Source organism: Pristiophorus japonicus, chromosome 20 (assembly GCF_044704955.1).
Source record: "Pristiophorus japonicus isolate sPriJap1 chromosome 20, sPriJap1.hap1, whole genome shotgun sequence".
Classification (NCBI taxonomy): Eukaryota; Metazoa; Chordata; class Chondrichthyes; family Pristiophoridae; genus Pristiophorus; species Pristiophorus japonicus.
Genome location: NC_091996.1, coordinates 17020990 through 17038554, shown reverse-complemented (window position 1 = coordinate 17038554; position 17565 = coordinate 17020990). Strand labels below are relative to the sequence as shown.

Below are 17565 nucleotides of genomic sequence, written 5' to 3'. Positions count from 1 at the left end.
AAGTGAAAGCAGACAGCGGATCCCAAGTAAAGAAAGACTTGCATTTATATCACGCCTTTCATGACCATCGGACGTCTCAAAGCGCTTTACAGCCAATTTGGAGTGTAGTCACTGTTGTAATGTGGGAAACGCGGCAGTCAACTTGCGCACAAGTAAGCTCCCACAAACAGCAATGTGATAATCCATTATTGTTATGTTGATAAGAGGGATAAATATTGGCCAGGACACCAGGGACAACACCCCTGCTCTTCTTTGAAATAGTGCCGTGGGATGTCCACTTGAGAGAGCAGACAGGGCCTCGGTTTAACATCTCATCCGAAAGACGGCACACCTCCGACAGTGCAGCACTCCCTCAGCACTAGCATTGCACTGAAATGTCAGCCTAGACTTTTTATGCTCGTCCCTGGAGTGGGACTTGAACCCACAACCTTCTGACTCAGAGGCGAGTGTGCTACCCACTGAGCCACAGCTGACAACAGTGTAGATGGACACCTGATCTGAACACAGAATTTGGCACACATCCCATAGCGTCCTCGCTGTAATGTATTTGCTTCATGGGTTCTTTGCTTAAGAATTCATAGCAACACATTGCTATTAAGAAGTAGTTGGTTTATTAGCAAAGGTTTAACAATCACACTACACATTACCAGTTCATCCACCAGGCTCACAACTGCATGCCTCATCATAGATGACCCAGACCCAAGTGACTGGGGTTTTATTGAGTCTTGTGAACATCACATGACTGGCTAAGCCACTCACAATGCAACAGCTCTACAAACCTGTGACCATACTCACGTGTGCATACATTACACCAGTGGACAAACTCCTTCGCATTCACTCCCACTGCATACAATGCCAAGTGGCCAGGCCCCTTCTCATTGACTTCCAAGGCTAAGATGTTCCAGAATGATTGCAAAATTCCAGTGTACTAGTCAAACCTCCATTCGAGTTTTAACCTACAAATATGGAGGGTGCGTATACAGTGAGTTTTACGGTATTCACTGGTCACCGATTTGAGCATTGAACATCGTGGATAAACCCACATGCCAAATCTCACCTTGCGCAGGAAGTCCAATCATATTTGTATAATCTGCTTATTTTCATTCAAACTGAACTAATGATAATAAAAAAAATTGGGTCACAAAGATTGACAAAATGGCACCTTTGAAACTGTGGTTTACAACATTTCTGATCCGAGAATAATCCACATTCAGGCTTAACATTTCTTTGCAAAATAATTCTGTGTTTCCTGCCAGATGGTTACTGAATAGTGCTGTCAGAGCGAGGCACCACTTGGTGGGGGAATGGTTTGTGGAGATGTAAATAAATGGCAAGTAATAAATAACTACTAAAAGTCCCCCACCCACACACAGTGCACAGGATACCGGCATTTACAGGATTTATTTCACAAGTATTTCACTATCTGCGAAGAATATCAGCAATTTTGTGAAGACGGCATTTTTTTTATTTGTAATTTCCGTGTTACTTTTTCCCCTGACTCCCTCTCGCCCATTTCCAGTCAAACTGTAGGGGTCCCAACTGAGCTCACCTCAATCAGTACAGACGGGGGAAAATATCCTGGAGGGGGGCGGGGGCTTCTCGTCAATGTTAGTATAGGTTGGACCTCCCTTATTGGGAACTCCCTTATCCGGCACCTCCTCTCGTCCGGCATGATTCTAGCGGCCGGGGGCGCATGCGCAGAACGCAACTGACCTCCACCCTGACTTTGGGGCCCGCTGGGGCCCGCTGGGGGCCCGCCGACACTTCAGGCCCACCTGGGCACCCACCTCCTGCCCCCGTCCCTGACCTCAAGCCACCTCCCCCCCCCGCCCCGGGCTGGCCTCCATTTATCCGGCTAAATCCCTGACCTCCCTTTTCCGGCACAGGCCAAGTCAAGAGGGTGCCGGAAAAGGGAGGTTCAACCCATAGCAAAAACGAGAGAATTTCTCAAGAAGGTTTTAGTCAGAGTGATTCTCTCTCTCTCTCGTGCCTCCTGACAGCTGCTTTCTGAAGGGACATCAACAACAACAACTTGAATTTATATAGAGCTTTTAACATAGTGAGACATCCCAAGGCAATTCACAGGAGCATTATATTTGTAAATATTTGACACCGAGCCGCATAAGTAGAAGTTAGCGCAGGTCAAAGAGGTATATTTTAAGGAGCGTCTTGAAGGAGGAAAGAGAGGTAGAGAGGTGGAGAGGTTTGGGGAGGGAGTTCCAGAGTTTGGGGCCCAGGCAACAGAAGGCACAGCCACCAATGGTTGAGCGATTATAATCAGGGATGCTCAGGAGAGCAGAATTCGAGGAGCGCAGACATCTCGGGGGGTTGTGAGGCTGGAGGAGATTACAGAGATAGGGAGGGGCGAGGCCATGGATGGATTTGGAAACAAGGCTGAGAATTTTGAAACTGAGGCATTCCTTAACCGGGAGGCAATGTCGGTCAGCGAGCACAGGGGTGATGGGTGAGCGGGACTTGGTGCAAGTTAGGACACGGGCTGCCGAGTTTTGGATCAACTCTAGTTAACGTAGGGTAGAATGTGGTAAGCATGCCAGGAGTGCGTTGGAATAGTCAAGTCTAGAGGTAACAAAGGCATGGATGAGGGCTTCAGCAGCCGATGAGCTGAGGCAGGGGCAGAGATGGGCAATGTTATGGAGGTGGAAATAGGCGGTCTTAGTTATGCTGTGGATATGTGGTCGAAAGCTCATTTCAGGGTCAAATATGACACCAAGGTCAGCAGGCAACAGGGATTAGGTTCAGGCTTATTAGCTAGCCTCTCAAACCTTGGGATGCCGAAGTGAGGCGTGATAAAGAGATCACGCCTCATTGGTGCACTGGTGAGTTACAGTGATATCTCTTTTATAGGAGCTCACATGCAGATACCAATACCAACACTCCAGAATTGTTCTGCAGTCTCCAGGAATTAAAGATTAATCTCTCGGACACTGCTGTCAGCAACTCAGGAGAAAAATCACCAGGGCATTAAAACAAATTATGTGTGTTTTTTTCATTTGCATTGAACATTTTTGTTTTATTAATTAGAAAAAGAAAGACTTGCATTTATATAGTGCCTTTCACAACCACCAGACATCTCAAAGCGCTTTACAGCCAATGAAGTACGTCTGGAGTGTAGTCACTGCTGTAATGTGGGAAACGCGGCAGCCAGTTTGCGCACAGCAAGCTCCCACAAATAGCAATGTGATAATGACCAGATAATCTGTTTTTGTTATGTTGATTGAGGGATAAATATTGGCCAGGACACCGGGGATAACTCCCCTGCTCTTCTTCGAAATAGTGCCACGGGGTCTTTTACGTCCACCTGAGCGAGCAGACAGGGCCTCGGTTTAACGTCTCATCCGAAAGACCGATTTTGGAGGTGGCAAAAAAGAGGCTGTTTGACTGAATCAGCGAATCATAGAATAGTACAGCACACAAGGAGGCCATTCGGCCCATCGAGTCTGCACCGGCTTTTTCGAAGAGCAAGCAGTCTGTCCCACTCCCTCGCCCTTTCCCCTTATCCCTGCAATTTTTTTTTCCTTCAAGTATTTATCCAATTCCCTTTTGAAGTCTACTATTGAATCTCTATCCACCGCCCTATCAGGCAGTTCATTCCAAATCCTAACCACTCGCTGCGTAAAAAAGTTTTTCCCCATGTTGCCTCAGGTTCTTTTGCCAATCACCTTAAATCTGTGCCCTCTGGTTATCGACCCTTCAGCCATTAGAAACAGTTTCTCTTTATTTACTCTAAGTCATTCATTATTTTAAACACCTCGATCAAATCTCCTCTTAGCCTTCTCTGCCCTACGGAGAACAACCCCAGCTTCTCCAATCACCTAACTGTAATCCCTCATCCCTGGAACCTTTCTAAGAAATCTCTTCTGTACCCTCTCCAAAGTCGTCGTGTCCTTCCTAACGTGTGGTGCCTGGAGTTGGACGCAATACCACAGCTGGGGCCGAAATAGTGTTTTATGTAGGTTTAGCATAACTTCCTGGCTTTTGAGCGCTGGATTTTCCATTGGAGGCTTTTCGGGCGATAATGGCGGCGGGAGGGTAAATTTTGCGTCTGCAGCCACAAAGTTCAGCAGCTGGGCCCCGAGTGTGGGGCAGAGCACTAAGCGGAGGCGTTCCACATCTCTCTCAGGGCGCTAGGCCGGCTGAGCATGCGGAAATCCCGAGCTAAACAGCCGGCCTCGGAGCGCCCTGAGGGAGGCCTCGCTGCCAAAGTAAAAATCGGCACACGAAACACAGAAAACATTTTACTCACCCCCAAACAAAGATAAATCACAACAAGCAAAACAAAAAACCCAATCACACTTACCTCATGCAGACATTCCTTCCCTCACCGCCACCGCTGGAGCAGCTCTGGCAGTCTCACTAGGGGGCGCTACGGGTCTCGGTCCAACCCAAAATCATAGCGCTGTTGGAATCGGGGGCGTTGCACCCCGGCTCCATGGCTCCCGGGCGGTACTGGTCCGCACCTCCGCAGACCCGTCACCAAATGTCCCGGCAGGGCGCTGGAAAGCTGGCCACCCGGGGCGGAACTCATTTCCAGACCCAGTACCGCCCCTCCGAGGCGCTAACAGAGGCCGAATCCAAATGAAAATCCAGCTCCTTGCCTCTATAAAGTCCAGCATCCCATATACTTTATTAACTGCCTTGTTAACCTGTCCTGCCACCTTTCAGGGATTTGTGCACAAACATCCCCCAGGTCCTTTCAGTTCTTGCACCCCGCCCTTTAAATCAGATGGTCAGGAATTGTCCAATTGGGCAACGCAGAGCCTGTCCAATTGGCGTGGGACGGTGATGTGCCGCGAGGATGGTTGCGTCAGGCAAACGTTGGCGGGAGGGTGGGGGCGGGGCGCTCATGCGATGAAAGCTCCAGGAATACCTCCACGGGGAGTTGGCAAACCCCACACCACTCAGTTGTGACAACGGCGGAGTCAGATGTTGCCCACAGCCTGCCCACTTCGCGCGAGTGAGTGAACATTTTCTGGTCCCTCTTCTCCGTTTCACATCTCCCCACAGTTCAGTCAGTAGCAGGCCAGCAGATAGCAATCACCATCACAGAGGATCTGGTCATCATCACATTGCTGTTTGTGGGAGCTTGCTGTGCGCAAACGGACTGCCGCGCTTCCCTACATTACAACAGTGACTACACTCCAAAAAGAGCTTCATTGGCTGTAAAGCGCTTTGGGGACATCCTCAGGTCGTGAAAGGCGCTTTACAAATGCAAGTTTTTCTTTTATTTTCCGACACCTATTAGTTTTGGCAGCAGGGTGACGCCCGGTAGTGAACAAATGAGCTTTTATTTTTGGTGAATCTTTGCGCTCATCAGTGCTGAAAAATGGAATCGTTTCCAAGGGTGTGTATCAGGCATGCTCAGATCGGGTACTGCCCGAGTTAGTCATGGAGGAAAGCTCCCTTTACAGCATTACTCAATCTGGACAGAAACTTTTTGAGAGGAATGCAAGTACTTTATGTTTTGCAGATGGGGTGGAACATGAACTTCAGGCTGCCTCAGCTGGTCCTAGTTGAATCGAATCCACACAAGTTGGCACTCAGTTGGAACAACCTTGATGCTAGACAGCAAATAAAATAGGTGATACTCGTCTGAGGCACAGTGCGGAGGCAGAGTAGAGATGGTTTTATTTTGTATCAAACCCATACCTTACCTGACTTAAAGGTGACATTTTCTCTGGCCATTGTGTGTTAGCAATATCGTAAAACATAGCGAATCAAATGTTCATGTTCACTGCTTCTAAGAAAATCGTGAAAATGTTTTAAAAGAGCACATTTACGATATTGCTCGAAATAAGAACATGAAAGAAATCTTCCTCCCATGTTTAGGCTATCGCTAACAGATAGCCGCCAGAGCAAATCTTATCGCTGTAATGTCTGCACCTGTGAGGATGCTCACGGGTTGGTGGAGCTGTTGAGTTGGGAGTGGCTTAGCCAGTCACATGATGTTCACAAGACTCAATAAAACCCCGGCCAGTTATGTTCGGGGGATCCATGACGAGGCAGGTGGTTGTGAGCCTGGCGGATGAACTGGTAATGTGCCGTGTGTTAAACCGTTTGCTAATAAACCAACTAGTTCTCACTAACAATCTTTTGCTGTGAATTCTTAAGCAAAGAACCTATGGAGCAAAAACATTACAACCGCCATGTTTACGATATCACTAAGACACGGCGATTGGAGCAAATCTTACCGCCATGCAATGTTCCCTGTGATTGTTTTTCGGGCCGCGCAGATGGTTTAAAATTCCGCGCGTGCGCAGTTTTTCTATTTAAAAGCCAGTAAGCTGGCTGCGTGGGATCCCTGGAGCACTGTGCGGTTCGGTGGTTTACAGGGAACAATGTTGCCATCTTTACCATGTCACCGACACACGGCGGCCAGAGCAAACCCTGCCCGTGGCACGTTTGACTCTGTCGCAGACTGTTTAAAAAGTAGAATATTATCCCTTTACCCCGACAAGCACAACAATAAATAAAGGGCAACCCACACAGCCACCAACGGGTTAAAGGAAAACTCCTCAGAGAATTGAAATGAATACAGATGTCTTGGCTAACTGTCAGAGAGAAACCATTAGCTGCCTTACTGCATTCACAGGCAACAAAAAAAAACACAGAAGATCCAATCTAGGTACGAGATGAAACTGAGAGTTCAGAAAAGAGTCAGCAAACGTGACATTTAAGATGCTTCGAGATGCAGTAAATGACCTTGTCACTTGAGAAGGCAGCCGAAGCGTTTGACAGCTCTCAGGAAGTGTCTGTGTAATGATTCAATGCACTCGGCAGAAGGGGAGCTGCCGTTAATGCAATGGTGATGTTGTAAAAGTATGAAGGTCTCTGGCTAACACAGAGGAGTGTTTTTTTTTCTCAGTAACAGTGCATCTACCGTCTTTCACCGCCTTTACACATGAGAGGAAACCTCCAACAGGAGCCAGCATGAGTTTGAAAAAACTAAGTAAGTGTCAACCGTTGATTTCACTGTGAAGCTGAGGAAAGTTGCCTTATGCAGTTAAGTGTCTTTGTGCTCTGAAGTAATGTTGAATTGTTGGACAGTTTAAAAGGAAAGTTTTTGTAACGGAAAATATGTATGTGGTTAGTGACCTTTATTGCTTCTCAGTCTTCAAGCTGATTTTTGATACTTTGAGACCTGTGTTTTCCATTGTGAGCATGTGTGGGTGAGTGTGTGTGTGTGTGTGTGAGAGCACGTGTGTGTGAGCATGTGTGTGTGTGTGTGAGCGCGTGTGTGTGAGCACGTGTGTGTGAGCGCGTGTGTGTGAGCTTGTGTGTGTGAGTGTGTGTGTGTGAGAGCTTGTGTGTGTGTGAGCGAGTGTGTGCGTGTGTGTGAGCGTGTGTGTTTCAGCGTGTGTGTGTGTGTGTGAGCGTGTGTGTGAGCATGTGTGTGTGTGTGAGCATGTGTGTGTGTGTGAGTGTGAGCGTGTGTGTGTGAGAGTGTGTGTGTGTGAGTTTGTCTATGTGCGCGTGTGGGTGTGTGTGTGTGTGAGGTGGTGTATGTATCTGTGAGTGTGTGTGTGAGGAGTGTGTGTGTGTGTGTGTGAGCGTATGAGTGAGTGTGTGTGTGTATGTGCGAGTGTGAGCGTGTGGGTGGTGTGTGTCTGAGTGGTGTGTGTGTGTGAGTGGAGTGAGTGCTTGAGTGTGTGAGAGTGTGTGTGTGAGTGGTGAGTGTGTGTGTGAGTGGAGTGAGTGTGTGAGTGGAGTGAGTGCTTGAGTGTGTGAGAGTGTGTGTGTGAGTGGTGAGTGTGTGTGTGAGTATGGTGTGTGTGAGTGTGTGAGCATGAGTGTGTGTGTGTGTGAGAGTGGTGTAATTAAGTGTGTGAGTGTGGTGTGTGTGTATCTGAGGGTGAGTGGTGTGTGTGTGAGTGAGTGTGTGAAAGTGGTGTAATTTTGTGTGTGAATGTGGTGTGTGTGTGTTTGTGTATCTTTGAGGGTGTGAGTGGTGTCTGTGTGTGTGTGAGTGATGTGTGGTGTGTGTGTGAGTGATGTGTGGTGTGTGTGTGAGTGAGTGTGTGACAGTGGTGTAATTGTGTGTGTGTGGTGTGTTTGATTGTGGTGTGTGCATCTGTGAGTATGTGTGTGGAGTGTGTGTGTGTGTTTATCTGACTGTGGTGTGTGTATCTGAGTATGTGTGTGTGTGTATCTGTGAGTATGTGTGTCTATCTGTGAGTGTGTGTGTGTCTATCTGTGAGTGTGTGTGTGTCTGTCTGTGAGTGTGTGTGTGTGTATATGAGTGTGTGTGTGTGTGTGTATATGAGTGTGTGTGTGTGTGTGTATGTGAGTGTGTGTGTGTCTATCTGTGTGTGTGTGTGTGTATCTGTGAGTGTGTGCGTGTCTATCTGTGAGTGTGTGCGTGTCTATCTGTGAGTGTGTGTGTGTCTGTCTGTGAGTGTGTGTGTGTCTGTCTGTGAGTGTGTGTGTGCGTGTGTATGTATATCTGTGAGTATGTGTGTGGAGTGTGTGTGTGTGTTTATCTGTGAGTGTGTGTGTGCGTGTGTATGTATATCTGTGAGTATGTGTGTGGAGTGTGTGTGTGTGCGTGTGTTTATCTGTGAGTGTGGTGTGCGTATCTGTGACTGTGAGAGAGTGTATGTGTGTGTGTGAGAGTGGTGATGGTGAGGTGAGGGAGCAAGTAGTATTTTAGGAGTGGTCTACTTTTTAAAAATGTGCTGATTGAAAAACAATCTATGACATCACTGAACTATTTGCCAACAGCCCTCTACAGAGAAAGCTCAGCTTACACCTCACAACGATTTAATATTGTCAGATGAGTCAGCTTGGACACTCTGAAGGAGAATAGTAGAACTCCAAAGATAACTTCAAAATGGTGTATTTTTTTCATGGTTTAAATGCTAATGGAAAACTTCTGTGCTTCACAGCACTGTTTACAGTTATTGTTGGAGGACACGGTTCATACGCTTACTGGTGCTCTCATCTCCAGATGATATAAAGAGGGGAGTATCCGGGGATTGAAATACAGTTTTAAAATGCATGGGCAATCAACTGAGGATGCCTCGGAATGTTTTCTAGTAAATGGCCTGGGAGCAGATTATCTATCTGCTTTCATCGTCAGTGAATGTTGCATCGCATGGAGGGAATATAATGACATTGAAAATTGCGAGAATGCTTAGACACATTTATGGTTGAGTACTTAATTAGAATTAACCAATTCCTTCTGCTCTATCTGGGACTGTCGTGCAGCCAAGGCCATTAAATTCTCCACAACAACTGTTCTTCAGTCAATAGAAAGCACCCACAAACCAAAGGTTAAACCGAGGGACTGAAATTGCCCCTGGGGGGGGGGCGCCCAGAGGGAGAGAAGCCCCCTGGGAGTTTAGGGGGGCTGTCCCGGCAGCGCCATGTGCCGCGATTAGCACCTGGGCCAGCGTGCACCCGACGATGACGTCATCGCCCCGCGCTGACCCCTCTGCGCCCCGCGGGGGGGAAATTGCCCCGGGGATCGCAAAGCTGGCGGACATCTGCCGCTGGGGCGCACCTTAAAGGGGAGGCCCTTATTGCCCCGGGCCGCCATTTAAATCTTTTGGCAATGGCGGCCCTCGCGTCTACTGGGCTGCCATCGTGCAGCCCGGAGGCTGGAAGGTCGTGAGGTAGGAGGACTCTGTGTCTAGTTCACATTGCAAGAAACCCTCTTTGCAGTCTGCTTTAGTGAAGACCTTTACATTTGATATCTGTGGCAAGATGTCATCAATTACAGGAAGTGGATAGTGTCCACGTTTCAGGGCATTGTTCAGATGTTGAGGGTCGATACATACTCGTATCTTTCCATTTAGTTTTTGTACAGTCACTAGACTGGAGACTCAGTCCGTCGGTTCAACAACTTTCGTGAAGATTTGTTGATTTTCCAAACGATCAAGTTCCTCTTTTAGTATTTGCTTGATCACTATTGGCACCCGTCTGGGTGGCATTACAGCTGGTGTCACTGATTTATTAAGTTCAAGGTGAACTGTCCCTGGCATGTGTCCAAGTCCCTTAAACACATCCGGATACGCATTGTTGACATCAATTTTTGATGCTAGCGAGATATTTGCCTTGTTCGTAGTTTGCAATTCACATGGTTCATTTACCACCGCGATATTCTGATGCTGCACTTTTATCAGTTGTAGCTGTTGAGCAGTGCGAGAGCCAATCAGTGGTGCACTTTGGCCCTCAATGATCACAAAGGGCACAATGTACTTTTGCTTGTTCTTTGTATTTTCCAGTGGCACATTACAAGTCTCTACCACTGGAATGGTTGCATGGATGTCATATAGTGACAGGATTGTCTTAGGTTCTTTTATCTTTAAGCTTTTTGGTAAGTATCTAAGAGGTATCACATTGCATGTGGCCCCACAATCTATTTGCATTTTTACCATTTGACCTTTAATGGAGAAGGTAGCCATAATCTTGTGAGGATACTTTCTGTCAGCATTGTCCTAGATTGTGCGATCAACTTTACCAAGCATCTTTACAGTCATGACTTCAAAATCAGAATCATAACTCTCTTGATATAGTGCATGAACTTTTGGCTTGCCCTTATATTTAGCTTATGTGTAAACTTCTACCTTGATCCATTCTGCCTACACTTTTGAGAAAAGTGATTTCATTTGTGGCAACTTGTGCAGGTCTTCCCATGTGCTGGGCATTTAGTTTTTGATAGCTCATGTCTTTTGCCACAATATCTGCAATTGTTGGTGAACTCTTTGTCTGTGAATTCTTTCTATGTGGGTCAGGGTTTCTATCTGACAGCTTTGTCATCTTCAGAGTCTGTTTTAGTGAGCTTCATGGATTTCATTTGCCCAACTGTGGCCTCTGTAGCTTTACAGAGCATCACACATTTATCAAGTGTTAGGCTTAATTCTTGCAACAGCCTCTTACATAGAAACATAGAAATTTACAGCGCGGAAGGAGGCCATTTCGGCCCATCGTGTCCGCGCCGGCCGACAAAGAGCCACACAGCCCTTGGTCAGCAGCCCTGAAGGTTACATATAAACCTATGAACAATGAGAAAGGCAAAAAGCACCCAGCCCAACCAGTGAGCACCCTCACCACAACTGCGACACCCCTTATACTAAAACATTCTACACTCCACCCCAACCGGAGCCATGTGACCTTCTGGGAGAGGCAAAAACCAGATAAAAACCCAGGCCAATTTAGGGAGAAAAAATCTGGGAAAATTCCTCTCCGACCCATCCAGGCGATTGAAACTAGTCCAGGTGATCACCCTGGCCGTATTCTATTCCCTGCAGTACTTACCATTATATCTGCTCCGTCCAACAAAAGGTCATCCAGTCTAATCCCAATTACCAGCTCTAGGTCTGTAACCCTGCAGGTTACTGCACTTTAAGTGCCCATCCAACCATCTCTTCAAAGTGGTGAGGGTTTCTGCATCCACCACTCTTCCAGGCAGCGAGTTCCAGATCCCCACAACCCTCTGCGTAAAGAAGCACCCCCCTCAAATCCCCTCTAAACCTTCCACCAACCACCTTAAAACTATGTCCCCTCATAATAGACCCCTCCACCAATGGAAATAGACCCTTATTATCCACTATCTCCAGGCCCCTCAAAATTTTGTACTCCTCAATGAGGTCTCCTCTCAACCTTCTCTGTTCCAATGAGAACAAACCCAGCCTATCCAATCTATCCTCATAACTAAGATTCTCCATTCCAGGCAGCATCCTAGTAAATCTCCTCTGCACCCTCTCTAGTGCAATCAAACCCTTCCTATAATATGGCGACCAGAACTGCACGCAATACTCCAGCTGTGGCCTAACCAAAGTATTATACAATTTAAGCATAACCTCCTGCTTTTATATTCTATGCCTCGGCCAATAAAGGCAAGCATTCCATATGCCTTCTTAACCACCTTATCCACTTGGCCTGCTACTTTCAGGGATCTGTGGACAAGCACTCCAAGGTCCCTTTGTTCATCTACACTATTAAGTGGCCTACCGCTTAATGTGTATATCCTTTCCTTATTAGCCCTCCTAAAGTGCATCACCTCACACTTCTCTGAATTAAATTTCATTTGCCACTGCTCTGCCCACCTGACCAGTAGATTGATATCCTCCTGCAGCCCATGACTTTCTTCTTCATTATCAACCACACAGCCAATTTTAGTGTTGTGTGCAAACTTCTTAATCATACTCCCTATATTTAAATCTAAATCGTTGATGCATACCACAAAAAGCAAGGGTCCCAGTACTGAGCCCTGCGGAACCCCACTGGAAACATCCTTCCAGTCACAAAAACATCCATCAATCATTACCCTTTGCTTCCTACCTCCAAGCCAATTTTGCATCCAACTTGACACTTTGCCCTGTATCCCATGGGCTTTAACCTTCATGACCAGTCTACCATGTGGGACCTTATCAAAAGCTTTGCTAAAGTCCATATATACTACATCGTACGCACTACCCTCATCGACCCTCCTGGTTACCTCCTCAAAAAATTCAATCAGATTAGTCAGACACGATCTTCCCTTAAATCCGTGCTGACTGTCCCTAATTAATCCTTGCCTTTCCAAATGTAGATTTATCCTGTCTTTCAGGATTTTTTCCAATAATTTTTCCACCACTGAGGTTAGGCTGACAGGCCTGTAATTACTCGGCCTATCTCTTTCTCTCTTCTTAAACAAAGGTACTACAATAGCAGTCCTCCAATCCTCCGGCACCATGATCAGATCCAAAGAGGACTGGAAAATGATGGTCAAGGCCTCTGCTATTTCCTCTTTTACTTCGCTCAACAGCCTGGGATGCATTTCATCCGGACCTAGGGACTTATCTACTTTCAAAGCTGCTAAACCCCTTAATACTTCCTCTCTCACTATATTTATTTCATCCAGAATATCACACTCCTCCTCAATAGCAGTATCTGCATTGCCCCTTTCCTTTGTGAAATCAGATGCAAAATATTCGTTAAGAACCCTCCTAACATCTTCCGCCTCCACACAAAGATTACCCTCATGGTCTCTAATAGGTCCTACCCTTTCTTTAGTTACCCTCTTACTCTTAATATATTTATAGAGCATCTTAGGGTTTTCTTTAATTTTATCTGAATGGTGACAGATTAGGAAAAGGGAAGGTGCAACGAGACCTGGGTGTCATGGTACATCAGTCATTGAAGGTTGGCATGCAGGTACAGCAGGCGGTTAAGAAAGCAAATGGCATGTTGGCCTTCATAGCGAGGGGATTTGAATACAGGGGCAGGGAGGTGTTGCTACAGTTGTACAGGGCCTTGGTGAGGCCACACCTGGAGTATTGTGTACAGTTTTGGTCTCCTAACTTGAGGAAGGACATTCTTGCTATTGAGGGAGTGCAGCGAAGGTTCACCAGACTGATTCCCGGGATGGCGGGACTGACCTATCAAGAAAGATTGGATCAACTGGGCTTGTATTCACTGGAGTTCAGAAGAATGAGAGGGGATCTCATAGAAACGTTTAAAATTCTGACGGGTTTAGACAGGTTAGATGCAGAAAGAATGTTCCCAATGTTGGGGAAGTCCAGAACCAGGGGTCACAGTCTGAGGATAAGGGGTAAGCCATTTAGGACCGAGATGAGGAGAAACTTCTTCACCCAGAGAGTGGTGAACCTGTGGAATTCTCTACCACAGAAAGTAGTTGAGGCCAATTCACTAAATATATTCAAAAGGGAGTTAGATGAAGTCCTTACTACTCGGGGGATCAAGGGTTATGGCGAGAAAGCAGGAAGGGGGTACTGAAGTTTCATGTTCAGCCATGAACTCATTGAATGGCGGTGCAGGCTAGAAGGGCTGAATGGCCTACTCCTGCACCTATTTTCTATGTTTCTATGTTTCTACTGGCCAAGAATTTTGCATGCTCTCTCTTAGCATTCCTAATATCCTTTTTAATTTTGACTCTTAACTTTCTATATTTCTCTAAAGATTCTATAGTATTTAGCCGTTGATATATGACATAAGCATACCTTTTTTTTCTTCATCCTCCCTTGTAAGTCCGTAGACATCCAGGGGGCTCTAGAATTATTTTTCCCAGCCTTATTCTTTAAGGGCACATGTTTGGCCTGAGCCTTCCAGATCTCCTCCTTAAATGCCTCTCACTGTTCCGAAACTGAATTACCCGCAGTGTTATCAAATATTCCGCAGACTATGTGGTCACTGATGAAATTATCCCTCAAATTGCCGAAATCACGATGCTAGCTCTTTCACATTCACGAGATATCTGTCAAACTGGTTGTCCCCTTGTACCCAGTTGTTAAACTGGCACCGTTCATAGATGATGTTGGTTTTATCTTTACCGTGCTCTTCCCAGAGCTTCAAAATAATCTCCATTTCCTGCTTGTCTTCCACTGATTTGTAAGGAAGATTATTGAGGGCATTGCTGCCAATGGCAGTGATATATGTTGCAACCCTAATTCTATCTGGCTTTTCCACAATATTCGTGATAATTTCATAGCTGTCCCACAGCTGTTTGAATTTTTTCCAGTTGGCTTTCAAATTGCCCGTCACCTGCAATGGAGATGGGAGAGGAATGTGCGCGGGAGTTGGCACCGTGGTGGTCATGATAGCTCGCTATAGTTTAGGACTTTGAGTTTGTCACATACTTGTTTACAGTTCAAATACCCAGAGGACTAGAACAAGTCTAATACTTTTTCAATCGAGGCTCCACAATAACTTATGCGACTTTAAGTTTACTTTACTAATGCCTCTAGATTATTTTACAAGCCTATGACTATTTATTGCCCTTCAGGGATCCACGCGCGCTGTATAGGAAGCACGCTCTGCACTGCACTGCCTAACGTTGATTTCGATCGGTTTGATTACAGTTCCAATATTTTGGTCGTAAATGCGTTCGACGAAAGATTGGAAGTCTCCGCTTCTGACACCATGTTTTTTATAGTCTCTCGAACATTCTTAGTTCAACTTAACTCTATTTATTTGGGAGATCTCAGACAGCCATGTGAAGCTTTAAGATGGCGTTCCTTCCCAGACCCTCTCTCTCAATACAGCTCCCTATACATCCTAGCTAGAGGGCGCTATACATTATATCGATACCTCCTAGATAGAGGGCGCTATACATTATCTTGTTACAGTGGAAAGGCTTTGGGGAGTTAGGAGGTGAGACACTCGCCACAGAATAACCAGCTTCTGACCTGCTCTTGTAGCCACAGTATTTATGTGGCTGGTCCAGTTAAGTTTCTGGTTAATGGTGACCCCCCAGGATGTTGATGGTGGGGGATTCGGCGATGGTAATGCTGTTGAATGTCAAGAGGCAGTGCTTAGACTCTCACTTGTTGGAGATGGTCATTGCCTGGCACTTGTGTGGCACGAACGTTACCTGCCACTTATCAGTCCAAACCTGAATGTCATCCAGGTCTTGTTGCATGCGAGCATGGACTGCTTCATTATCTGAGGAGTTGCGAATGGAACTGAACACTGTGCAGTCATCAGCGAACATCCCCACTTCTGACCTTATGCTGGAGGGAAGGTCATTGATGAAGCAGCTGAAAATCAACAACACTGCCCTGAGGGACTTCTGCAGCGCTGATTGTCCTCCTACAACTACAACCATCTTCCTTTGTGTTAGGTATGACTCCAGCCAGTGGAGTCCACCTGAGTGAGGAGACGGGGCCTTGGTTTAACGTCTCATTCGAAAGACGGCACCTCCGACAGTGCAGCGCTCCCTCAGCACTGCACTGGAGTGTCGGCCTAGATTTGTTGCGCTCAAGTCCCTGGAGTGGGAACTTGAATCCACAATCTTCTGACTCAGCAGCAAAAGTGCTACCCACTGAGCCACAGCTGACACTTGTTATGCACTATGTTATTTTTTGTATGTTTTGTAAATATATCATTGGGGCGTTAGTACTGCACCATAGTGAATGTTCCTCCTGACGGTGTCAGTGTGGTGAGATATTGAGCAGAGTCCAATGAGACATATTCCTAGGCTGCCCGCGTGCCACAGCTGATTACAGAATGTTAGCTGTATTGGCTGAGGATGGGCAGACCTGTGTTCCTCACCACACTGGGCTGGGAAAGCCCTGTAGCATAAAGAGACCACAGGTAGGGGAGAAAATAAATACCCTGTCCAAAAAATGGGCTGCGGCATCTAGGACAGAAGATCAATACCTCAATCAAAGAGGGGATCTCATTGAAACGTATAAAATTCTGACGGGGTTGGACAGACTGGATGCGGGGAGGATGTTTCCCCCTGGCTGGGAAGTCTAGAACAAGGGGTCACAGTCTCAGGATACGGGGTAGGAAATTTAGGACCGAGATGAGGAGAAATTTTTCCATTCAGAGGATGGTGAACCTGTGGAATTCTCTACCACAGAGGACTGTGGAGGCCAAGTCACTGAATATAATTAAGAGGGAGATAGATAGATTTCTGGAAACAAAGGGCATCAAGGGGTATGAGGAAAAAGCGGGAATATGGTGTTGAGATAGAGGATCCGCCATGATCATATTGAATGGCGGTGCAGACTCGGAGGGCTGAATGGCCTACTACTGCTCCTATTTTCAATGTTTTCTAATCTATTCCCAATTTTATTGGCAGGCAGCTTGGTGTTTTTGAGCACTATCAACTGTTCTAAAAGTTGACTCTGTCCTAAAGTGAGCCCTGCAAGTACTAACAGCCACTGCGACAGCCTCCTGTATGTTTTCACTGTCATTTACGTTAATGTTACTTTTTCCTGTTGAGTTACTTCTCTTTTTTTTTATTCGTTCCTGTGATGTGGGCAACGCGGGCAAGGCTGGCATTTATTGCCCATCCCTAATTGCCCTCGAGAAGGTGGTGATGAGCCCCCTTCTTGAACCGGTGCAGTCCGTGTGGTGAAGGTGCTCCCACAGCGGTTTGGTACAACTGAGTGGCTTGCTGGGCCATTTCAGAGGGCAGTTAAGAGTCAACCACATTGCTGTGAGTCCGGAGTCACATATTGGCCAGACCGGGTAAGGATGGTAGATTTCCCTAAAGGACATTAGTGAACCAGAAGGGTTTTTCCGACAATCCAGTAGTTTCAAGGTCACCATTACTTATAATTCCAGATTTATTGGACTTTGGAAAATTGTTCACGTCTAAAGTTGATTGAACGTAAATTGTTACGTTCAGGTTTATTCATTCTCATTGCACAACTCTTTCTGTTACCTCTTTCCAGGGTTAACCCGTTGCACACCGAGCTAACAGAGTTCCAAAGAGTTCTGCTAGTGGAACTTAGGATTATGAGGAACAGGAGGAGGCCATTCAGCTCCTCAAAACTGCTGCACCATTCAATTAGATCATGGCAGATCTGCACCTCACTTCCATGTTCCCGCCTTTGTTTCACATCCTGGGACACCCTCACCCACCAAAAATCTATCGATCTCAGCCTTGAAAGCTCCAATTGTCCCAGCATCCACGGCCTTTTGGGGGCGAGAGTTCTGAATCTCTGCTATCATCTGTGTGAAAAAGTGCTTCTTCATTTCGCTTCTGAAGGGCCTGGCTCTAATTTTAATATTAATACCCCTTGTTCTTGATTCCACCACCGGAGGAAATAGGTTCTTCATATCTACCCTATCGAATTGTAAACACTTCGA

The 17565-nt window shown here is 46.4% G+C and overlaps 1 protein-coding gene across 2 annotated transcripts in view; it reads left to right on the top strand.

Annotated features, from left to right (window-relative positions):
* LOC139233181 (SH2 domain-containing protein 3C-like) overlaps nucleotides 1–17565 on the top strand; it is a 186507-nt gene that overhangs the window by 21902 nt on the left and 147040 nt on the right. Inside the window, exon 3 of one of the 2 annotated variants that reach the window (XM_070863802.1) lies at nucleotides 6884–6967. In XM_070863802.1, the coding sequence (XP_070719903.1) occupies nucleotides 6884–6967 (84 nt within the window). Of the gene's footprint in view, nucleotides 1–6809; nucleotides 6968–17565 lie in introns of those variants that run through there. The other variant, XM_070863804.1, reaches the window with a different exon arrangement.